The 25,481-nt window shown below is 38.7% G+C and overlaps 1 protein-coding gene across 6 annotated transcripts in view; it reads left to right on the forward strand.

The window, feature by feature from the left end:
- The window catches only part of PPP3CA (protein phosphatase 3 catalytic subunit alpha), a 278,936-nt gene that overhangs the window by 230,850 nt on the left and 22,605 nt on the right, over nt 1–25,481 (forward strand). For all 6 annotated transcript variants that reach the window (XM_083835543.1, XM_083835544.1, XM_083835547.1 and 3 more), the window contains 4 exons: nt 658–797; nt 12,755–12,832; nt 14,723–14,817; nt 24,496–24,621. In XM_083835543.1, the coding sequence (XP_083691669.1) occupies nt 658–797; nt 12,755–12,832; nt 14,723–14,817; nt 24,496–24,621 (439 nt within the window). The remainder of the gene's footprint in view (nt 1–657; nt 798–12,754; nt 12,833–14,722; nt 14,818–24,495; nt 24,622–25,481) is intronic.

The raw sequence follows: 25,481 nt of genomic DNA on the forward strand, positions 1-25,481 counted from the left end.
GTATTAAAGGGTGCTTACAGAGGAATACTGCTTTTTAATATTTTCATATTTTGTTATACTCTTATATGCAGTGTGATTCTATATAATTTAAATTTTTAATGCCAGTGGTCTTTTAATACCAGGCAGAAACAGTAATTTTTAGCTGCTTAATGAGAGCTAGTATTATGGGAACAACAGGAATACCATGGCAAGATGCTGTAATGCAGAAATGTTTATATATATATATATATATATGAATGTATTGAAATTAAAATGGGAACTAGCTTTGAAATAACTTGTATTTTTTTCTTGAATTGTCTCAGTCACATTAATCAAGTGCCATGATATTTGAAAAATCACAAAATACAGAATTACTATCTATTCTCTTTTCCATATTCACAAAGAACATTAAAAGAAAAAAAATCACATTGAATGGGAATCCACTGTATCTCTTCATTTTTCATCTATATCTATTACTGCTTCTCTTTGTCAGTGTTAGCAAGGAACATTTTACTGTTATTCAAAATCCAGTGCTTTAAAGCTGAGAGTAACCCAAAGCTGAAAAGTAGTTTGCTTTGGGTGTTAGTTTGGCAACCTATGGAATGAAAAAAATAATACCTTTGCTTCAGTGTTTCTATTGAAAGAAGTTAGTATTTCTTTGTCTCCTATTTTTCTTAGTTAGATCGATTCAAGGAACCACCTGCATACGGACCTATGTGTGACATCCTGTGGTCAGATCCATTAGAGGACTTTGGAAATGAGAAGACTCAGGAACACTTTACTCACAACACAGTCAGGGGGTGCTCGTACTTCTACAGGTGAACATTACTTCTTTGATTTAATGGATTTCTCTGTGTCAACTTGTTCTGGTTTGGTATAAATGTTTGCTTGAAGTTTACAGTGCTTCTTAGATAATTGGGTTGTGAAGAGGTCTGGCCCTTTTTTTTTCCCTGCAGGCTGGTGTTACTTTCAGGTAAATTCGTCGTTTATTTGTGTCTTGCCTTCTTCACACAACTGTAAAAACCTAAATGACTTAATTTTATTCACCAAAGCCCATGTTCTTCATTTATTTTTCTCCTTGTAAGTTAGGGAATGAACTTGACTCTTTTAAAAAGGGGTAGTTAACTACATTTCTAGTTTGAAACTTAAAAGTTAATTTTGAATGAAAAATACTAGTGTCGGAAGACTCACTACCTATTGCTCTACAGGGTAGGTAAAAATTGATTTCTCCCCACAGGCACATTTTTTCCAGGTCTATTGAACTTCTGCTTAAATTTGGGACTAGTTCTTCCCATGAAATTTAGTATTTGAACAGTACTGGTTAAATTGGACTTGCTAAGAGCTGAAATGTAGACAACTTGCCTGTAATGTTCTTGCAGAAACATGTATGGATTTAAATGCAAGGACATCAAATTATAATTATCTTTAAGTGATTTCTTTTTATATGTGTTAAAAATAAACCTGAGAATATTACCGAAAAGTAATAGTAGTGGGTATAGAAGCAAATCTAAAAAGAAATCTGCGGGTCAGTTTCTGACTGTTTAAAGGAAGCTTTCTGTTTCTTTTCTGCTTAGTAGTTATTGTAAAATTCTATCCTTTAAGCATGGTTTTTATGTGTCTCTATCAGTGTAAAGAGTCGGGAGACTCTAACTACTATACATTGAAGCAGTGCCTTTCTTTGGGTGCTGGGGAATGTGCCCTTGTCAGCACACAGGGAAACCAAAGCAATCAACCAGTTCCCTTTTCTCAGTTTGGTCTGACGGGAAGCTGGTTGCTGCCTTTTTCCATTCCCAGTGGTAGGTTTCTTGGTTTCTAGAGTCCTGTGGACACCAGGCAGTAGAAACCCTGCAGGTGTGCTTGAGCTGCTGGTGAAGAACTACTCAAGTGCTGCTTCCATCCTCCCTTCATCATAAGAAGAGTCTGCGTTACCTTATGAACAGTGGTGGTGATTTTGAGGTGTACACTGTAGGGGTTTTGAGGGCTTTTTGTTGTTGTTAGGGTAGTTCAGGCAAGCTTGCAAGGAAAAGAGTGGAATGGAACTGACAGAGGGGGAGGTTGAGTGGCAGAATGAGAAATGTATTCAGTGAAATCTTTATTTTAAAAAAAAAAAAAAGGGTTCAGTCAAAATGTTAAGAGGTTGTTGAATCTTCTGAAGGGATTAGTTCTACTTCAGTCCATGCTAGCGATATGCAGGTCTAAGTTTTCCAAAAGATGTCAGCAGAAATGAGGAATCCAGCTTTTTTAGTGATCTCAGGAGACCTCACCTGGAACGCAGCTGACCCTTAGCTGTTTAGTAACATGTAGAAAGAAATCAATGACTTCCACCAGTAACCAGGAGACAGAGCTGCTGGAATCGGACCCCTAGTTGGTAATGTTAGCAGAAAGGTAACTGATGGGTTGACCTATAGAAATTAGTTTACCTACTCCTTTCTCTGAGCTGTAATTGCTCCAGCATGGGATGGGCTGAGAACAAAGCAGTTTGTACCGCAGCCTGTGCTGTCCACACGCACCTTTTGTGGATAAGTAATACCACAGCGCTCAGATCAATAAAGCCTGGAATGTGCTCAATAAATGTGTTTGGTCTCATTATGAAAGAAGGTGTCAAACTGTTGCAAACAATTGATCCGTGGAGAAATGGGCTTATGACTCCGAGGGCTAAAATCATTCCTCTTCCTTTGAATAACACTGAACACTGCGCTTGACGCATGCCTAGGACTCCCAGGCACTGTTCACTACAAACAATGAGTAATAGCAGTTTCCTCTCATGAACCTCTCTTGAAATGTGAAAAGCCTTGCAGACATGCCTTGTGCTCAGATGCTTGTTATGTACTTCTTCAGAGCACCTTTTAGATTTTAGGGTTGTTTCTCAAAATTACCCTAAAATTCCCCTAAAGTATATATCCATTTTTCTCCTGAAAATGTGAGATATCAGATCTAGTCTGTATTCTGTTTCGTATTCAGAAAAGTGCATATTCAGGAAAAGATGAAATATTTGCAAGATGCCTAGTGGTGAGGTAACGTGTGAGGGGAAATGGAACTGCATAACGACGCTAGCAGATGCCTAGTTTGGTGCCAACTTTATCCGAGATTATATAAAAGCAAGTGTTACTCTAAAAAGAAGTACCTAATTGTTTTTAAGTTCACTAATTGCTTACCTAATGATAATTCATGGCAAAAAATAATAATAATAAAAAAAATCCATGATTACACTGTGCAGCATCTAGTTTTGCTTGCCTTTTCTAGTTAGCTCCTAAGAAAAGGAGCATGTTTTCCTAAACTGCAGCTCAGCTTGTAAAGAAATGACTTAATTAGGCAGTCCTTCCTCAAGGCTGTCTGTTGATAGAATGGACTTTGTTTATTCTTTGATAAATAAAAGTTCTTAGCCATTTCCAGAATGGAAAGTTAAAAGATAGCAGTGGGCATTTTGTGGGAAGGTCAGAAAGATTTCAGAGACATGCAAGCCAGAAAAATGATTTCTAGATGAATAAGATCTCTTAATGACAGGAAGAATCAGTAATAAATAGTTGTCATTTTATCAGACATGTTCATGACCATGGCAAATTCCAAGTGACTTTTAAAGGGATTTTAGAGTTATAACAAAATGCTATGAGGAAGATGCGTTCAACAGCAATGCAGCTTTCCAGTTGTGTACATGCAATTTGTTAATTGGGCTTTCCAGCTCAGTAGTACATTCAGTCTTCTCTATTCATCCACAACTCGTTTGTGAACTGTTGAGCCATTTGTATGAGCTAAATATATATGAGAAATTATAAAGAATGTAGTTTACATTAATCTGACAATCTTTTCACTACTTTCATTAGGTGATCTCTCACAGTCTATTGAATTTCAAACTGATCAAGGTTTTCTTCAAGAAATTTCCTTTTGTATAACAGTCCTTGAAGCTAGTATGGCTAGCACTGTAAAATCTCAGTTCTGGAAATTACAGGCCTAACCTGTCATTTAGAGATGTAAAGAATAGCTTAATTTTCAAGGGTGCTAAGAGTGAGCACTTAATAAATGTCTTTTGTGTCCAGCAACAATTCACACTGTAGATTGCCAAAATCTGTGCGTCCTGGGAAATAGCAGTAACACAATGCTAGAGAAAAAAGTAATTTTTGGAAATGTATTTAATTTCTTTGTACCTTAAAGTAAACAAAGAACAACAGGGATGAGATTTCATTTCCCTTTTCTGAAATAAAAGCTCATATGACCTTTACAGTTTTGGTCATGTTAGTTGATGCAATTTCTTGAAGGAGTAAAAAATAATTAATGGGGTGATAGTTGTGTAAATTAGTTTTTAATTATTAAAGCAAAACTTTTCTTCCATCCTAACCCATAGAAAATTACTTTGTATTCAGGAAATGTTACAAACGAAGTAATTTTTCCTTGAGTGTGTTGTTTTTGTCTTTTTTTTTTTTTAACAGATTTTTCAGCTGATTGCCAGTAAAGGTGTTTCCTCTTTGTTTATCAGAGTATGTAGTTTTGCTTTGTATTTATTTAGTGTATATTTATTTGTGCTTGGCTGGTTGCACTGATCTTGCCAATGACCCATTGCACTTACTTCATGGAGAAGGGTTACAGTAACTTGAGCATTTCTGTGAGAAATGCATCTAACGTGACAAGGTATACTGCTACTTATATTGAGAATGGCTTCCGTCACTGAACGGAAAGTTGAAGAAGTCAGCTAGACTTTTTTTCCCCTCAGAAAAATAATACTAACTTAAGGAGAGACAGCCAGTAAGTGGGTTTAGGCAATTGTGAGGCAGGAGGGAAAACTCTCCTTTCCAAACCATACTAGGATCATGAACGTCATTGTTCCCAGGAGATTTATGGGACGGATGAAGAATTAAAATATTCTTGCATCACATTTAGACAAAGTTACTATGAGCATATGTAGTCCTAACCGTGAAAATTGCAATTGGATCTGAGCCCAGCTTGTTTAATTTCCTTTGTGTCAAAGCCCTGGTAAAGAATTTCAGGAGTTTGGTTACACCATTGAGGTAATTAACTGTGTCTTGTCCTGTGGAAAGGGCTTCCTATCAGGAGTAAGCACATGCAGAAGCTTAACACTCGCTTTCTGGGATTGATTTATGTGTATGAGACTTGGTTAATTAATAACTGTTAACAAGAGCACAAGAGTGGCACGAGCCCGGCCCAAGCCAACAGATGGACTTAGAACTAGAGCAACTACTTGGAAATTTTCTGCAGGCGTTGCACTCCAGGTTCATGGGTCTTGTTAGTGAGCTTCATATTAGTTCTTAGGGGATGCTGAGATATATAAAGGTATTTGGCTGTTGATTACATTGTTATATTTTTAAAAAGGAATAAAAATAGGAAGGCAGAGATGTTTAGTGGTAGCAAAGAGTGGCTAGCATTGCAGACCCCTCAACGTTCTTCATTTGCTAGCCTTGGGCAAAAGTGGAATGACTTGGCCTTACAGATGCTGTGGGTTAGAATAATAATTCTAGCCCTGCCAGCACATCATTTCAGTGGCTTACTTTACACATATTTTAAGTTTGTGAGTATGCAAGCACTAGATAAATGTGTGCTAAAAAGCTTTTGAAGATTGTAGCACCTTTCACCTTAAGGTGTGAGGCATAGTTACATGAATGTTTTTGAGCTGTAGCAGCATTTTGAACAGATTATTTTGCCCACCTTTTCATTCTGCCATCTCCAAGGCCAGAAGTCTTATGCTGCCTTCATATTATGCAATCAGCTGTATTAGTAGGATTGCTCATGTACTTCATCAGATCTGGGAACACATCCAGTCTTAAAAAGAATGACTTTGCAGAAAAAAATATGTATTTATGTGTTCTAATCCAGTGCAGCTCCCTAGTCCATTTCTCAGTGCAGACAGCACGATGAAGGGCAAGAGAAAACAGGCAGAAAGAGCTGTGATAGCAGCTGCCTAGGACTGCGAAGTAGCAAAAGCATTTGCTTCTGACTTTGGCTTTTGATGACTGAAGTGCAAGGTCAATCAGTTTTGATGAAAACCTTTTTTATACCTGCATCTAATCTCATGAAGCTGTTGGGCTAAATTTGAATGCCTTCTTTTTAAGGAAATGTTCACATCTCCTTATTATTGGTATGGTGAAGGATATGAAGAAAGATTTTTTTTTGGTACTGGTTCACAGTGGGAGATCAAGCCTATTTCCAAGGCCATGTGTTCCTAAGAAATACTTGATTTACTACTTACTCATCTTTTCCTCTGATGCTTCCAAAGTTTCTTGTGCTTGGCAAAGATTTGTCTTTTCAGTTATTATCGTGTAACACTAAAAGAAAAGAACATGTAAATGGTGTACAACTTTGTAATTATTTGTAACTGTTAAAACTGCATACACAGTTATTTGGCTGACCAGTAGTAAAAATATGCTGGATGTCATGAGTATAAAAGGGAGAAACAAGATTATCTTAATTAGGATGGGGAATTTTGTCATTATCATTCCTTTAAGAAATTCATTCTGTCTCATACTGAAAAGAGCTTTCATGATTAAACCTTTAATCAAAAGAGCAATTTGTGAATATGTTAACATATATTATCAAGCTCTGAAGTTACCACTATGACACTAGTCACCTGTCCAAGTTGCATTTAGCAAGGTGCACATAGCAGGGTTAAAGGCAGGTTAGTGAAGAGCAGAAAAGTTGCCAGAATGTTCTGCTGTTGTCCTGCTATGTCTGCTTCTACAGCTTCCAAAAAGTCATCTGGGGGCGAACGTGGGGGGAAGAAAGCCAACTGTCTTGGTAGATCTTTGTCATTTCCTCCTACCTTCTAGAAAACCAGTATGTGTAGATACCCTCTTTTGTTTGTTTTATGTTACAAACATTTCAAAATATATTTAAAGCGTCGTTATCAAATGTATGACTCATTTTCTGTCCTGTCCATGTCAGATAGGTTGCTTAGCTCTATCTTCACATTTCCTCTAATCCTAGATCTAGCTGAGGGCTCTAGTTGTGCCTGGCTGAAACCTTTAAATTATGCCTGCTAGGAACTGACCCGTCAGGCCATGCGGGAGGTGGAGATCACTGGGCTCTTGGAGCGTAGCATCATTCACTGTAATTTGGGGAGATCTAAAAGAGGCTGAGATGGAAGCTGTTATTCTTATGTACTGTTGGTATTTTTGTAGCTTTGAAAGGCTTCCTGAAGAGTTAGTGCCTTCAGGATATGGTGTTGATGCAGAATGAAGGAGAACCATGCTCCCAAGGTGCCTGTGCCTGTTGTCTTAAAGTGTAAGAACATTTCTGGATGCAAAATAAACTTTGTTCAAATAATAATACAGAATCACAGAATGGTTAAGGTTCGAAGGGACCTCTGGAGATCATCTAGTCCAACTCCCCTGTCAAGCAGGGTCACCTAGAGCACATTGCACAGGATCAGATCCAGGTGGGTTCTGAGTATCTCCAGTGAAGGAGACTCCACAACCTCTTGGGGCAACCTGTTCCAGTGCTCTGTCACCCTCACAGTAAAGAAGTGCCCTCCCATATTCAAGTGGAACTTCCTGTGTTGCAGTTTGCGCCCATTGCCTCTTGTTCTGTTCCTGGGCACCACTGAAGAGAGTCTGTCCTCATCCTCTTGACACCCTCCCTTCAGATATTTATACATAGGGATAAGATCCCCTCTCAGCCTTCTCTTCTCCAGCCTAAACAAGCTCAATTCCCTCAGCCTTTCCTCAAAAGAGACATGCTCCAGTCCCCTAACCATCTTTGTAGCCCTCTGCTGGGCTCTCTCCAGGAGCTCCAGGTCTCTCTCTTGTACTGGGGAGCCCAGCACTGGACACGGCGCTCCAGATGTGGCCTCTCCAGGGCTGAGAAGTGGGGCAGGATCCCACAGGCCTTCTTGGCCCCAGGGGCCCTTTGCTGGCTCACGGTTAACCTGTCATCTACCAGGACTTCCAGATCGTTCTCCACAGGGCTGCTTTCCAGCAGGCCAGCCCCCAACCTGCCCTGGTGCTGGACCCTGCATTCGCCTCTGCTGAGCTTCATGGGGTTCCCCTCAGCCCAACTCTCCAGCCTGTCCAGGTCTCTCTGGATGGCAGCACAGCCTTGTGGTGGATCACCCACTCCTCCTGGTTTTGTGTCAACAGCAGCCTTGCTGCGGGTGTGCTCTGTCCTTCAGCCAGGTTGCTGATGAAGAAGCTGAACAGGGCTGGGCCCAGTAGTGATCCCTGAGGACACCGCTAGCTACAGGCTTCCAACTAGACTGTGCCGCTGAACACAACCCTATGAGCTCTGCCAGCCAGCCAGTTCTCAACCTACCTCACTGTCTCCTGTCATTAATTTTCAAAATAGTTTAGTGTTTTGCAGTATTATTGCAAACATTTATTTTTCTACTCTTATATATGCATTTGTATTCATGCACATGATTGCTGTGAGAAGGGTTGGGTGTTCCTTGACAAAATAAAACACAAAGCACACGAGTAGAAATTATCGAGGTATACATGTAGCTGAGTGTGCTTGCTGTGCAGTCCATTCAATTTTTTCAGCTGTTGGAAGACCAGCTTGACAGTATCTAACATTTTGGTTCACGTTAGCAAAGTATTGTTTCTATTTCACAATTGTACAGAAGAAATGGATCGTGCAAAAGATACCTCCGAACTAGTAAAATATGCATGAGAAATTTTAATGAAAAAGGGGTGCAGAAGGAAGGAATAACACACACAGTCCATGGAGAATAACATCTCTAGTTTAGCACTGGGGTATTTTGTTTTCTCTGTGAGTCACTGCTCTTCTGTGATTCAGCATGACACATGAAGCGCAGGCAGAGCGGTAGGTTGTTCTGGAAAAGCCTGTTGCATGGGGGGGGTCTGTTTGTTTGTTTTCTCTCTTGGCCAACTGTTTTATTTCTGGCTCAGCTGAATTACAGCCTGGGCTCTGCAAAGCAGGGCAAGGAGGAGAGGCTTTCTGGAAGGGTAGCAATCATGAAAAAAAGTTGGGAATTTGCTTACAGGAGAACCGTTTTGATAAGAAAGATTTGAAAATCCAGCAATTTTAATTAGGAAAAAAAATCAAGAATCCAAGTAGAAATTTTCTTCTGTAGAAGCTTGTTTCTATTAACCTTTGCCATAATCTTTGGTTGTTTGGCAGTTTCCAGGGCTTGCTGCTGTTTGTCTGAAGGCTGTGAGATCCTGTCCTCCCAAGGCCCAGAACTTCGGGATTTCATATTTTATATCTCTGGATTTGCTTCTGTAGATTACTGTAGAATGTTTTTCTATATTTTGTGTTGAAGGCTATTATTTAACATGAAATCACATTTAGGCAGGAGCAAGCTCATATTTACAAAGTGCTGAAAATTAAAGTCCTGTATTTGTCAAACTGGTAAAGCATATGTAACAGCTGCATACAGCTGAAAACTTTGCTTCTCCCCAGCCCGCACTTCAGCAAGCAGCTAAAGAAAAAATAAGTCAGAGTTGCTTTGCATTTTTTTTAACTAAAATATTCAGATAGGCTGCTCATCTGCTGAGGTTTGGTAATAGGAGTATTATGCTTCACTTGCAGGAAAAGATGGCAGCCCGATTTTCCTCCGTGTGCATGGAGCACTATTTGGCCTCTCTGTCCTTCTAGGTAGTGGGCCCTATAGAATCTGAAAAAGAGCCAAATCCTGCTAATAGAAGTCTATTTTCCATGGTTGTATAAAGAATAAGATAAAGATTTTTTTTAAAAAAAGAACTTTTCTGCTTTGAAATGGAAAGAAGAACCTATTTAGAAGCATTTTTTTTACCACTTCGTTATATCTTCTTTAAAAGCAGTACTTAACACTGGATGAAAAGAATACCATAGAAAAAAAAATAATAGTCTAGACATTTTGAGCAGCTGCACTGATAATGAACATAATCAACTGTCTATCAGATTTTTCATTATAGACCCCAGTTTTCAGAAGTTAATGTAAAAATTTCTAAACAAAATGTACCATAAGTCTACATTTAGTCACAATTAATTATGAAGAGAAATGTATGCAAATTAGATCTCATTTGCCAATGGTTTGAATGGCAGCCTGTCAGCATTTGAGATCACTGCAGTTGCCAAAACCATATCCTATCTAATCTGGGAGTTTAAGTTATTTTATAACTTCCAGTCTTTTTAGACAATTCCATATACCATACCTGTGTCTGAGAATATACAGGAGGTGGGCCATATCTGGAACCAGCAATATATCCTTTGAGTGGGTTTGTAGGCTGTAGCTGCAGAGAACATTTCAGCTTCAAAATGTGCAGGAAGGTTGGAAGAGAAACAGTAGCATTTCCCTTGGATAAACCAAAGAAAGATGATGCATTAGATTATGCTTTTTTTTTTTCATGAATTTTCATCTGTTTCGTGCATGTAGCGAGAAATGGATGGAGCTGTTAAGTGGTTGTAAGTAGGCTCTGAAGGTGGCCCGTGAAATCATGGCTGGGACAGCAGGTCTTTTTTATAATGTTTGGTTGAGATATTTTTTTTAAAACTTGGTCATAATATTTAACAACAGTTTTTACTTATGTATTTTGCTTAACCGTGCTACTACTGTATGACTGCATCTTGTCCCTAAGGTTCTGCAAAATAGTGTACTCGTACTAGTCTCTTCGATACTACGTACAGCCCCATAACATAATACCTGTGTGTGAGTTACACGTAGAGATTCAGAGACTCTGCAGGTCGGTTTGTGTTACTTACAGGCATGCCGTGAGCCCATTGTGCTGCAGAGCCAGCACAGAAGTGATCGCGGAGATGCCTTGGTGTCTTCCCCGACACCTTGTATTTCCTCTTTTAAATCTTTCCGCCTGTTCTATTATTCGAACTACAGGAGACGTTGAATCAATACTGGAAAATAACATGGTGAATGGACGTTAATGCAGGGTCTGTTCTGCTTTTTCTTCAGCCATCAGGTGAAATTTCAGAGCTGTTTTGTGAAGTTTACACCATTTGTCATCAGCTTTTTTTTTTTGCAGCAGGTTTGATTTTTGTTCTCCAGCTTGTCCAGCAGTGAGGCGAGGGAATTGTAACATCTGTGTGCCATATCCTGGGCCTCCATTCCAGGAAAATATGTCTCCTGGATATATCTGCTGCCTGATAATGGCAAGCTGGAAGAATCTCTGGCCTTGATTCCACAAATGGCTCGTCTGCTGGTGCTAAGAAGCACTGCTGAGGGCAGGACAACCCAGCACACTAGCACTCTTATCTGGTTATTATGGAATTTTGTCTTTATGTGAGCGTTAATCAAACAGAAGTAAGTGACAGGAGGTGGTAACACTTGCTGTCTCCCCAGGATTAATGTTTTAAATGCGACTTCTTTAGGCTCCTGTGAGCATGGGGCCAGTACCGTGCTGGATCTTTGCCAACGAGGAAGGCTAAATTCAGAAGTGCCTTTCAGACGTAGGGTCACCAGGTGCCGGGATTTGGAATGAGGCTGTCTGCTACCTCGTGGGGTGCCCACTTCCCTGCCAGGATGAACGATCGTGAAAGATACAGCATTTTAACTTAATGATTGCTGGGCTTCAAGGGTGGCAAATAAATCTGCACAAAGCAAAACAAATTGCATAGAATTGACCTGAAGGGGGGAAAAAAGAGAAGAGCCTCTAGATGTCATCTGGATAAAGTCTTTCCCATTCTAGATGCCTTTAATAGGCCTGATAAGGATTTGTCAGATCTGTGAAGCATATTTTTAATTCCATTGCTACTTCTACTTTACGCATTTACAAGCATGTTCTTAGTCCTGTTTTGTTCTTGCTATAGTTGGCTTTTGACAGGGGAAGCCAGGACAGTTCTGCATTAAATTACTAGTGATAGGAGAAGAGATGTTTTGCTTCCTGACTTGAGGTGATAGATGGCCATCATGCTGGTTGTCCTTGAACATGGAAAGTCATCAGTGATTTAAAAGCAAGAAGAAGACAGTCGTTACAGAAGTAAACAACTTATTTTAGAAAGCAGCAATATGGAGTAATTTCAATTTCTGTAACATTTATTTAGGTATAATTTTAAATAAATATCTAAAATAATGATATTTCGCACTTGTGCTGTCAAAACTGCATACAGGTTGTTTTGTGTTTTTGTTGCACATGCTTTTCATTCATGGTCAGTGTCTTTAATGGTACAAAGGGGTTTCATGGTGCAGAGGTGGTGACAAAAGGCTCTTAATTTTTCTTTGAAAGCAACACGGTTCATGTGCAGTGAAAATGATCATGACAGAGGAATTTGTACATTTCATCTAATGATTTTGTTTACATCCGTGCAGCAGAACAGGCCTTGTGAGGATGTATTTGATGGGCATGCTTTGGGGGTTTTCAGAAGTCATGCAATTTACATTTGAAGTTGCTAAGGGGAAAGATAATTCTTGTTTACCAGGGAGATGATGTTCAGAAGATCACAAATCTGTAATTTGGAAGCAGTTCTGCCTTTCTTCGTTCTTTCTCCTACTCTTCTCACATACCACATTGTCTGGTGTCCGTAAGCAGCCTGTGTATGCTGCAGTTAGTGTGTGCAAGGTTGTTTGTTGCAAGCAACCATTGTATTGCTTTTTTTTCTTTTTCTGAGCTCATTGAATCGTAAAGCACAGTGGAAGAAATTTCCCACAAGCTACAAGGTGATTACTGTAATGAATTGCAGCTTTACAGTATTCCTCTCCATGCAATTATGGGGTGGAGGAAAAAAGTACTGCTTCTAGTGTTGTCTCTACAGAAATCTGCCAGCAGAGCAGGGGCTGATTTCATGAATGATGCATTTTGGATGAAACATTTTTTTGAAAGCTAGAACTAAATGTGGTGTTTCTGATAATACCATAACAGGTGCTGTTATTTTCTTCCAACAGTTACCCTGCTGTATGTGAATTCCTCCAGCACAATAACTTGTTATCTATACTTCGAGCTCATGAAGCCCAGGATGCTGGGTAAGTGCATGTGGAGAGGGAGAGGGGGCACTAATAATGAATAATGGCTCGTTGTTGTCAGACATGGCAAGGAAAGAAAGAATAACTGAGTGAGAGTGAACTGGAAAACTTAATTTTAATTTGCAACAGCTCTTGCTTTTCATTAAAGATACAAAAGCATACACTGGCATTAGAATGTGCAGTCTTTTACATGATTGCTACTGAGTTACGGGACTTAATGAATCCTCATATATCCCACTTAGCCTTAGCAATTTTAAGTGGCATACAGTGACCCGAAGTGATTTGGTTGCCAAGTGTTGGAGGGAAAACTAATTCAGCTCAGCAAAAGAAATTTTGCAAGTGTGGCTGAGACTTCTGACACACAGACTGCCACAATGCCTAGGAAGAGATTTGGCTTCTGATGGTCAGAACTGTTTTCTCTCAATACGTACATGAATGAAACTTCTGGGCCTACTGGTTTTACATTTTAGCAAGAAAATAATCTAAGGGAACTCAAAATGGCCACAAATTATTTTTGTGCAAGAGTATCAGTAACGAATTTAAGGAGTCTTATTAAAGATACTGTGTGCAAAAACAATCCAGGTCAGGTACTGGGTATTGTTGATAGTTTGGTCATGAAACTATTGCCAGTGTAAAGACAGCATTTCTTTCTGCCACTTCAAAAAAAAAAAAGAAAAATCAAAAAATTTTCTCTTTGGGGAAATGTACCATACTTGTGAGATTATAATGAAGGATTGGTACCTGAATAAATAGTTTTGCATATCTTGCATAAATTACTAATGTGTTTATTGTGTTTATTTGGAGGTAGAAACTTTAGCCAATCAGAAGAGTAATGAAAGATAAAGTAACAAGTTTATAGGAATGAGGTCGATACTCACTGCGCATATAAAAAGCTGTTCTGAATGCTTGAATTATCACATACTTAAAAACCTCAATGCAATTAAAAGCAATCTATTACTCTGCCAAAAATAACTGGCATAAAATACCCAAGGGTAATGAAATTTCATTTTTATTGTATTGCTTTCCAATAAATGGTGAAAAATAAAATTTTGTAAAAGGGATTGCACTGAGACTGTACAATGGTTTCAGTGCAACTATTGTGGATGGTTGCCAGACTCTTCAGTTTCTTGTCACTGAGGACTAAAGAGGAGTATTTAGTGTTACTTGTCTCTAAGTAAGACAAAAGTACTTCTTGGTTGGTTTGCTTCCAGTTACTTGCAGGTTTAATGCTTGACCGATTGTATGTTGCTCTGTTGGACCAGTAAGCCTTTTATTTTACAAAAGGCAGCAAGGTTAAGTAATGAAAATATGCAAGCAATAATAAGGAGGCTATTAGACCAATTTAGATTAGACATAGCACCGAAAATATCTGACCCTTTGTTTCCCCTTCCTTTCTCATGCTTTCTACCCTGGCCTTGCCTTCACTTGCACGTGCAGGGGGGCAAGCAGCTGGGAGGTCATGGGAGGACGTGCCCTTCCCTTCGGTACAGTCACCTCTGAGGCACATGCTGGTGCTAGCCTTTACTCGCAGTCCTGTGGAAGGCAAAGCCCTGGGAGCATCCCAGGGCGTGCACACGTGCAGGCCACCTGACTCCGGAGATGGGCACTGAGCAAATCCGTAACAAAAAAACAACCTCTGCCATGCTAAATTGCAGACGGAGGTGTACTTTTGAGTATGGTGTGGTTCCCTCGCCACTCCAAGTGGAAATAATGAATAAATCTGCAGGAAGAATCTTTTTTCTTGTGATTTTAAAAAGCATATATGCATGCTTTCTGTCTTGGCATTTGTAAAACCCAGTGCAGTAATTTACCAGGTTTTTTTTGCACTGCGTTTGGTCAGTGACAAGTGCACTTTCAACACAGGACACTAATACCTTCTCTTTCCTTTAGGTATCGTATGTACAGGAAAAGCCAAACAACAGGCTTCCCTTCACTAATCACAATTTTTTCAGCACCAAACTATCTAGATGTATACAATAACAAAGGTAAGATTTAATTCCTGTTAATATACAGTAGACTGTACTTCTCTTTACTCAAATGTTTTACATTGTTTTTCCTTTTCTCTTCTCTCTTTATTACTTCATGTCCATTTCTTTCCTCTATTTATTAGTTCATGCCCATTCAATTTATTACATAATGCAAATCTAATTAAATTTATTACAGGCAGATGTGCGCCTCTGAATATACTGTAGATTCTAATATGCCTAAGGATATTTCTGTATTTTGACTGCAAGTTATTAAGTAAACGTTATACAGGAAACAAAATTAAAAACAGCTCTATTAACTAAGAGAAGTATATTATGAAATGCTGTGGTTGAGGTGTTTGGAGACCAGTGCTCCTTATAATTAATTGTTTGTCCCTTTGCTCCTCCCCTTAAAATTAATGGGGTTTGTACACACAAACCCTCTACCCAGCTAACAAACATTGACAGAGCATCAGTGGATAAGGAGTGGAATACCTGTGTTTTGTTTATTAATCATTTGAAAACTATTATGTAGGAAATAAAATATCATTAGCCAAAAATAAGTTGTTGCATGAATTAGCAGGTCACTGGTCACTCTGTAAAGAGTCCATTAAATACAAGTGCTTGCAGCTAATCTCAAAATCTTCTCTAACGAACTGGAAAAAAAAAATCGTGTTTCTAAAAATAACACTTTCTAATAAATCTGTCCTCCTATATCTTGAAATGAGCAATAATATCTCCTTTCTCCTATTCCTAGTAAAGCTAACGTTATTGTGTTTGTGAGAAGAGGAAAATATTTTTTTCCCAGTGGTATTATTGAAAGCAGTTTCATTGCAGAGAGATCAATCTTTCTTGAACAGAGACATTTTTAATTTGGATACTTGCCTGCAAAGGGAGTAAGCTTTTTTTTTTTTTCTCCCAAAAGAAAGCTTCCTCAGGCATAATTTTGTATTATAAAACCTTTAACCTAAAAGGTGTTATTCCGCGAACTGTGTGCATGGGGAGAAAACAGTTCAGATAATTCACTGTTAGGTAATGGGTTTTGTACACTTAGTTCTCAAAACGTATGTTAACTTGTGGAAAAAATAATGAGAGTATTCTGTAAAAACAAAAAAAAAAAACAACAAAAACACTATCCAAGTAGAGCTTTCAGTAGCTATTTTTGTAAAAGTAAATAGTATAGGGACTTGTTAGCAACACAAGAAGAGCAGAATGAAACAAGGAATGTGTTAACTTTCTTGGCAGCATCGTTGTTCTTGGTGGAAAAGTGTTTGCTTTCTGAGTTGGCTGCTTTGGGTAGAGCACAGGCCGATGACAGGTCTGTAGAAGTAATCTGACATAAAGCATTTGCCTCTTGTTTCATAATACGTGAAGGCAGTTCTATGCACATGAAGGCAATGAGTGAACAACATGAGATTTTGTCATGTCAGCAAATGTTAATTATAAAGTAATGATTTATAATACTCAAAATCTTGAATTTTAAACCACAAAGTTTGGGTGGTAAAAAGAGCTGCCTTTCTGTTATCTCTGCTTCAGAGCAGAGTCATTTCACTTGTCTCGGGTTCTCTGCTGTGGCGGGCAGGCTTTAAAACTGATGGAAAGTTTTTTCTGCTAAGAGGCTGAAGGCCAGCTTCTGAGAGGTAATGACTATCTGCGGTCACAAGTGAAGTTTGGATGCACTGCTGGGCATATCTGGTCTGAGTGAGCTCAGGCGAGATTGCAGCGGTGTGAGAGCAGTGCTGATGTGCCACTTTAATGTATCACTTTTTGTAAATGTAGAGGCTGACCTTTACTGGATTTCTAATGCGTTTCTGTTCAGTTTGACTGCCTCCTTTTCTCTCATTAGAAGTTTTAGATGCGTTATTTCATGAGACCGATTGCACTGTCTCTTGGCTTACAAAGTACATCATGCATATTTTTTCATGCTGCATCTTACTCGTGCATCTTCATCTGGATAGCATTTGGGTGCTTGCTTCCCCGTTCAAGAAAGAAAAACTCGGTCATCCTAAATCAGCTAAAACCAAACCAAAACAAAAAAACGGCCACTTGTTGACTTCCTTGATTTGCAGCAAATGAACTAGCAAAGAACACAGCTTCTGACGGACAGACTGATTTCAGTAAGTGAAGGAAGGCTTGTCCGTGCAGAGGTGTTACAGAACAATTGCTGTAGCTGACTCATTGTGCATTGGTGCAGAACCTGATTGATTTTTAAACCAAATCATTGGATTTTCAGTTACTGTCAGTTTTTGGAAAGGTAGTTACTGTCCTAGTAAGTGCCTGTCATTTCTAGAATACGTTCTTAGTACGCTTCTGGTTGTCACTTTAGCTAGTAAAATAACCCTACATAAATTCATGAGAGGCTCCATCTCCCACTGACATGAATGATGTGTTCCAGGGTCACTTTTAAATATGGTGTTGCTTAAAAAATAAAATGAAATTAAAAGCTGCAAGGGGCTAAGAATGCTCATTTTCTATCCTAGGTTGATAGTTCTTATACCCATTAAAGCACGTATACTTTTCTGTGTGTTTTCAGAGCACTTCAAGGACTGAGCTTGGCTGCCAGCTTTAAGGGTTTATTCAGTCCTCGCTGGAGGGCAATCACTGGATTCAGATAATCACTCAGAGTAGTAGATAGGGAACATTACTAGAGCAAAAGGGGATTCAGCAGGAATAGCTTGAGATAAGGTACCCAAAGAAGACCACGTTCAGCATATCTGCTGTTAATAATGCTGTTATGGACCCTTTGCATATGCTGTCACACAGTACTGATCGGCCATGGGAATGTCTTTTGGCTGGGACTGCTTGGATTCTGGCACTGAAGGGAGTTTTCTGTATCCCTTTGGTATCCCTTTGGCCATGGTGTCTCGAAGGCTGCCTGAGTAATTCATGTGTCATGTGGCTGCTGGTCCTGCTGCAACCCCAGCCCACCCACCTACATGACTTCAGGTGCCAAAGTTAGGTTTTTCAATTAGGAGGCTACTGTCAGGGGTTCCTATTGTAGTTAATGGAGACAGATGCTTTCAGAGTATTCAAAGACTCAGAAATGACCTAGATATGTGGAGTCTAGTGCATCTCCTCTTTCCGACACTATCCTTCCTCATTATTGTTATTAATGCCTTCCATATTCGTTATAATGAAGAACATTGGCAAAGGTGAGGAATGTATACATACGTTTTTGGCAACTTCTGAGCTTCTGTTCATTGTTTCATAGCTTTCTCAAACCTCTGTGCATTATATTATTAAAAGTCATAAAGAAAAAAATACTTTAAGATAATTATTAAAACTTTTTACAAGAAATACAGGTACATTGATTATCTTCTAAGGCTACTGTTGTTGGAGAGGATCAAAAATCTTCCTGCTGATCGTGGTAGTTGATTTTGTCATAGTTACTGGTGACTTTGAGGCCTCAGATTAAGGCTGTACTGGTCAAGAAACTTTGAGAAAGCTGCATAAGTACAGATTTACCTCTAGATTTTAGGGCGCCCACCATCAGGAGGAATTCTGTATAGCAACAGAGCAAGAGGTTGCCAGAACGTACTGCGTTGTGTGATCTATTGGCCTTGTACAGCTTTTAAACATTCATTCCCACATTGCAATTTTTAGTGTCTCTTCCTGCCTTAATTAGGGCTTGCTGTAATGCTCTTTGTGCCACAACAACAACAAAAAGATTTTAGAGAGGATCTAGAGTCAGGCAATTTATTTGTAAATTATTGCCAGTACTTAATATTTCAGTGTCTGGCTGTCATGTCAGTGTCATGCATGTATGTGCATGCTTTTTGGCTGAGTGAACAATTTTAACTAGCTGTCTAAAGACACAGACTATTATCTTTTGAACATTTTTAAAAGATTAGGTTTCACAGTGACGAGATAACCACCAGAGAATCCAAAGCTGTTGAAAAAAATAACGCGGTGTCTCTTCCAACATTCTTCAAGGTACATGTGCTGCTGCTGAAAGGATGCAGATGATGGAAAGAAACAAAGGAAATGTGCAGGGGAGAGGGGGGGGGTTGGAAGACTACAAAAATCAAGAACAGATGTACATTGGTGTGCTTGTTAACAAATCCGATAAGTAACACATCAGTGAAGCGTGTGTAAAGTATCAGCATGTGGTATACTGTAGATATATGTTAAGAAATATACCTGATGCAAACGAATCTGATGGGAAAGTTATTTTCTTATTGGAAAAAGGCAGAGCAATGTACCTGGAAGGCAAGGATGATCTTTGAGAAATAACAGCACTTCAGGAGAACGAAAAGCTGTGCAACCTTCTGTTGGCCCTATCAGTTTTCTTGAATGCTTTATCACGGCTTTTGTGATGAGGCCTTCTCATGGAAAAAAAACCTTTTTAAGGGAACCTGCTGGGCTATCTTGGCCGTCTCACTGCCAACGCAGAGATGTTTGTTACAAGTGATTTTTTTGTGGGCAATTCATAAAATCTTGAACACTGTGGCACTATTTCTTTTGAAGACACAATTGTACGTGTAAAATAAAAACCTTCTGATTTCTGTAAGGGAAGATTTTCCAACTGCAATTAGCCCTACTTCGGTACTGTGTTATTTACATCATTACCTTGGCATTGTAAGGCTTTTTTTTTTTTTTTTTTTGCCTTTGACAATGTTTAAACTCTGTTAAGCATTTTGCTAACCCTTCTCCCCGACCTGTCTCCGGCAGAAAACACGGTGGTTACTTGGCAACTCTGCTGGAGGAGAGAGCGCTGCTCCCCGGTGTGCAGCTAGTGCTGGAGTTAACTTGGCACTAAATCAGAAATTGCAAGTCTTCATTAAACGTGAAGAAGCTGAGACCTTTCACTGCTTTTATTTCCTAAATGCAGGATGGGTGTTCTGAAAAATGATGGGAAAATTAGTTAACTTGTTTGTGAAAATTACTTTGAGGTTGTTTACCTAAAAACGTATAGTTCATCGTAGGCTAATATTTCTGCCATGCTCAACTTTTTTCTTCTGACAGACATTTTTTCAATTACTGAACAATTACGCAGCAGTACTTGAAGCAGGTTGTGTAATGTACTTCAGTAATTCTGAACTACAGGTCGTACAGTTCAATGTTGTTAACTTTGCCTAAGGCCTTAATTCAGCTCCCAATATATAGGCTTTTAAAGTGCCATTTGAGATGCCAGAAGGATCTGACATCCACTCAGATCTGACAGGTATGACACAAGATGAGTGATCTAGGCTCATCTTTAACAGAGGGAGGCCAAGGAGATCCCCCAGGGGATCTCGGGTGGCACCAGGTGCTTATTTATTTCTAACCCTGAGAAGGTTAGAAGAGCTGTCTCTGTTCCTAGCTGAAGCAAGGAGGCTTCTCACCTGCCTATTTTTCACCACCTGTATGTCCAGCCATAGGTACCAAGGTAAAATGCTTAAAGCTAAACAGTATGAATGCCCCTTGTCTGCTGCATTAGTGTTTCATTTCATTCTAATGTGATTTCAGCATCCGATATCTCAGTTTACAAGCATTGGAAAGAGGTATAATGTCATTTGGGATATCTGCACATCTTCACTTTACAAAACATTGGCTTCTAAAACTCATTTACAAGAGCAAGTACCAAAATTACATTAAAATGTGTGTGGCTGTTTAGGAATAATAAAATAAGGTTCTTGCTCTGGTTTGTGATTATAGACTATAAAACTGTTACTGGTGGCTTAGTCTGCTAGCATCTGTCTGAGTACAGCTTTAGAAAGAGAAGTTTAGGGACTGGATAGCGAGGAACTAAACTTGGAAATTAAAGTTTGAGAGAGTTGGGTTTTCCTCAGTTACCAGTTTCATAATCAAAGGAACCCATCCCACTTTTTTATCTCCTCAACCAGCAACCATGTGGCCCGTAGTCATACAATCCTCAAACAATTCTTCCTCCTTCAGGGCCTTTGAGGTCTCCTGTAGCTACTTAGGCATTGGATTAATGTGGACTTCAGAACGAAGAAGAGGTGAAACGCCCAAACCTTTTCTGAGCCAACAAAGAAAGAACAGAGCTATGACCAGAAGAAAGCAAGGGACCAGAAAACCTCAGAGAAACTGCTGCTATACCAGAGAAGGACTTTTTTCTTGACCAAGCTAACATTTTCTTCTTCTGACTACAAAGCATCATACTAGTTATTTAATAAAATAAAATATTTTGTCTACATTATACATATAAAGATTTAGAATTACAAATTCATAAAAGCATTTGTGACACTGATAACTAACCTACCTTATTTTATTCTCTTAAGAGTAGAGTTATTTTAGAAGACTTCCTTCTTTGTTATTACACTGCTCTATTGTACAGTGTTATTTTCCTTCAAGTGGCTCTTGAAGTCATTGGAGGACCTGTACAGGTCATTTGCAGAGGGGAAAAGTTTCTGAAATACTGTTGTTGGAACTTGCTTTAGTAGGATATTCAGGTATATAAATTAATAAGATGGTATGAAGATTTTTTTGGACAGTAATCTCAAAATAAATTATCTTCCTTCAGAACAAACCAACCAACCAAATAAAAGCCCTAAAACCATTTAATCTGATTTTTACCAACTGTTCTGTTTACAGATTGGTCCTTTTTAGAGGCTAGTTAATTTAAAAAAAAAATTATAAAATTGAATTATACAACTTTCACATAATTTAGAAATAAACTTGATGATAAATTGAAGAAATAGCGGAAAGGAAAAAAAACTCTACCTCAGCTCACTAAGATGATGAAGTTGAAGTTTTTTTCCTAAATGAATCTTCACATCCATTAAATAGTCCTTTTTGTGTGGTTTTGATTCATTTTTACTATAAAGCCACAAGCTATTTATTTTTATTATGCAATTGTGTCACTGTAATGGAAGGAGAATGATTTTTGATCTGCCCTAGGTAATTTCAGCCAAAAAACGATGGAAATATTAAGAGCGTTGATACTAGTTCTCTCATTTTTGCTAATACCAGTATTAAACCATTTTTACTGAAAAGCAGAATGGCTGCCAAAAGAGACTGAATGGGCAAGAGTCAAATGTGGTTTATTTAAATGAAGGGTGTTTGGCAAAAGTTCATGTAAATGTTAGCAAATCAGCCACAAAATGGAAGACCTTTAGCAAGCTATCGAATTTTTGTACTAACCGACAATCTAGTGCATTACAAAAAAAAAGTTTATTGTCCAATTGAAACACTCTTTAGTCAATGGAAATAGATGAATAATTAAATTGATTGTTCACCCCCTTCAGTCAATGTTGTGATACACGGCATCTCCTATATTATTTGACATATTGCAGTCATACGACTTCATTGCCAGTACTGGTTGTTAAGGAATAACCAGCTGCAGAACTACGTTCCTCCTAGGTGAGGCACAAATGCAAAGGCAGGTGGAAAGGGGAAAACAAGGAATGATATATCTTCTAACCTGTATATTTGATGTGGTATATTTCTGACATACTCTTGATTCTTGCTGTTTCATTTATGATGGTATTATCATGCATGCTCCTTCTTTGAGTCATTTTTCTTTGACTAAAGCTGAGGAGAATCGTTCCCAGGGTCACAGGTTCCTAGTTTTCATTAGGATGGTTTAATTCAGAGCTTCAAAAGGCAAATTAAAGCCTATTTACATAGTTACATATGTATTGTCCAATACGTGCAGCATGTTGTCTCCAGCATAAACAGTATTTGATGACAGCTTGTCTACAGCTACAGAACTAGAACTGTGACATGATCAGGTCATTAACAGCAGAACACAGTGAAGTAATTTTTATGTGAAGGTAAGCACTTGGATGGGAATTATGTTCACAGCTATATGTAAATGCTAGTAGTGAGTTGACCAGTGAACTTGATTTTAAGTCCATTGAGCTGTCTTTTAAACTGAAAACCCACTTTTTTTTTTCCAGTAATAAAAATGTAAGGCGCTAGCACCTTTTACAATGGATGTAACCTTCAGATGTATTGACTTAGTCCTGTGTTGATCAAAAATCTTGTCTGCAGTCCTGAACCTATATTATTTAGGAACTTTTATTTATGTTGGAGATAGTTATGAGTCCCTTCAGTTTTAGATGGTCATCTCAAAATTACCTTTCTCTCTATGAGCAAAGAAATATTTTCTCTTCTGTTCATAAATGGCTCTGTTCACATCCATGCAGAACATTTATTCTGTGCATGTGCATAATTCTAGAAACTACTGACTTTTAAAAAGCACAATCTGTAAATTAAATTATACGCTAATTACGTTAGAGATGCTGTTATCAGCTTGAGTCTTCAACTGCATTATTAAGATTTTACAAGAAGATTATCAAGGTTTTTGTGAGAAGACAAAAAAATAAAATAAAAATTTTGAAGGAGTGGAGAAGGAAAGGATAAGATTTACTGCTTTACTCTTTCCCAAATGGGAGCAGATAGCCCATAAAGCAAACAATAGAAATCCAGCGCTCGGTGATTTTTATTGAAACACCATATTATTGAAAGCTCTCCCTCAATATATTCTTTTAAAGCCAACAAATAGACCTGTGATCCCAACACCTGTTGCACCCATCCCCATTCTGTGTTCTTCCAGGTGGTCTCAGTAAATGACCTGAAATTTTAGTCATCTACAGCAACCTAATAATTACAGCTATTAAAAAATAATAATTTCAAAGTGCATAGAAGTCTAGAAATGCTGTGGAACATGGTGTTAGCATAATGTTGGGCAAACTTTATGCTTCAGAAAACAAGCTTTGATAAGGGCAGTTATCTAGGTTTATTGTAGACTTCGTTTTATGTCATCTGTTGCTTTTTCATTGTTATTACTTTACCCCTTTCTAGCCAAATTGATATTTCCCCTTTCTCTCCTGCTTGCACTCTTGGCCGTCTTAATAATACCCAAGCACTGTTCATGCCTTACCTCCTTCATCAGACTTTCAGCTGCACTGGGCCTGGGTACCGCGTGGTCTCTTCTGGAAACAATTAGCTGTTTTTTTACCGATGTCCTTTGTGACACTTCGTTTTACTTTGTTCTGAGTATTGGATAGACAACTTAAAGTCAGTCAGGTCCTGTTTCAGGTATGAACCTGAAGTCCATTATCACGAGTTAGCACTGAACTTGACAAGGTGCTTTAAGAAGCTTATAGGTAGCTATGTCATAAATACCTATATTTCTGCCCATTAACAGGTGTAGTCTTTTTTTTTCCTTTTTCTGTTGACAGTTGTTGACAAGAATGATAGGATTTGTCTTGTAGCATTTAAAATTCATATTACTATGCATTTCTATTATAGGGGACACAGTCTCATGTGCATATAGCTTAAATAATGTGAGAAGAAAGTATTGTGTGTTGTACATTAACCGTGAATGAAATATGTGGAAAATGTTCACTGAAAGAGCGGCATTCAAAATCTGAATGATAAACATTTTCATTTATTATCTCCAATGTGGTTGTGAGGAGCTTAGATAACCGTGGAATGGAAGTCTGCCTGATTCCCTTGTGGGGGCAGATCCTAGAGCCTGTGTTCGCGTCTATTCAAAGAGTTATTAATTCACTTAACAATGCATCTCAGTGCAAGGGAAAGCTGACAACACCGCTTTCAGCTTGGGAATGACTTGTGGCTTCTTTGAGGCTGTATCCTATCATAACTAGTGGTCAAGTGCTGCTGCTGGGTCAAGTGGTTGAAAGCCGGTCTTGCAGCCAGAAGGCTGTGAACACTACCAGCGCTACTGGTCTGGTAGCGAGTCGTACACGTTGCTGACATCTCTTTTGTTTCTTTTCCCCATTTTAGCTGCAGTATTGAAATACGAAAACAACGTTATGAATATCAGGCAGTTCAACTGCTCCCCGCATCCGTATTGGCTTCCAAATTTCATGGATGTGTTTACCTGGTCCTTGCCATTTGTGGGTGAGAAAGGTATGTAAATCTGCTGTGTTCATAGAAGCTGCAGAATGGTTTGCAAGTCACTGTGCATGTGGCCTAGTTTATTTGAACTGACAAGAATAATTTGAAGACAGATCATTTGCTTTTGAGGACAAAGTGGAAGAAACAGGCCATAGGGACAAGCAATTACCAATGGTTAATCACACTTGTCATGTTTTTGATTTCCACTTTTTCCAGGCTATGATATTGTTTCTGCAGTGGAAATAGGTTTTTGTGGCATTGCAGGCCAGAGGTGAATTCACTGAATAAAATTCTTACTGCTTGTTACTTTACAAGCTTTTGGGAATTCCCATGGATGTTGTTCAGTGCTTGAAGGACACAGCACATCAGACTTCACTACATAATGGTTTCAGCCTTAGCTCGCTGACCTGTCTCAATAAGATGATGATGGGTTGCTTTTTCGACAGTAAATACAGAGCTGGTGTGATGCTAAGACCTGCTCTGGTTTACTGTTCCTTGAGAGCAGAGGGATGTCCAGAAGGAAAACCTGCTTCTCAGCCTTGTCTCCACCCAGAGTGTATGGTGCCTCAGAGGACTCGCCCTAAAACATAGTGGATGTTTTATTGAAACATGATGCTCCTGATCTTGCCTGAAGACAACTTCATGCTATGAATGGCAAGCACATAAAAGGCATGAAAAAAACTTTAGTCTAACGTATTAAATGAATACATAGTGCAAACTGCTTAAACTCCAAGTCATTTTATTCAAGTCCTGAGATGAGACTTGCTTTGATCCATCCATTATAGTACGTTGCTGCAACAGCAATTACTGCCAGAAAACTATAATAAACTCATAAAAGCTGCTTGGAAAAACAGTTCTCTCTTAATAAGCAA

This window comes from Anser anser (assembly GCF_964211835.1).
Source record: "Anser anser genome assembly, chromosome: 4".
Classification (NCBI taxonomy): domain Eukaryota; kingdom Metazoa; phylum Chordata; class Aves; order Anseriformes; family Anatidae; genus Anser; species Anser anser.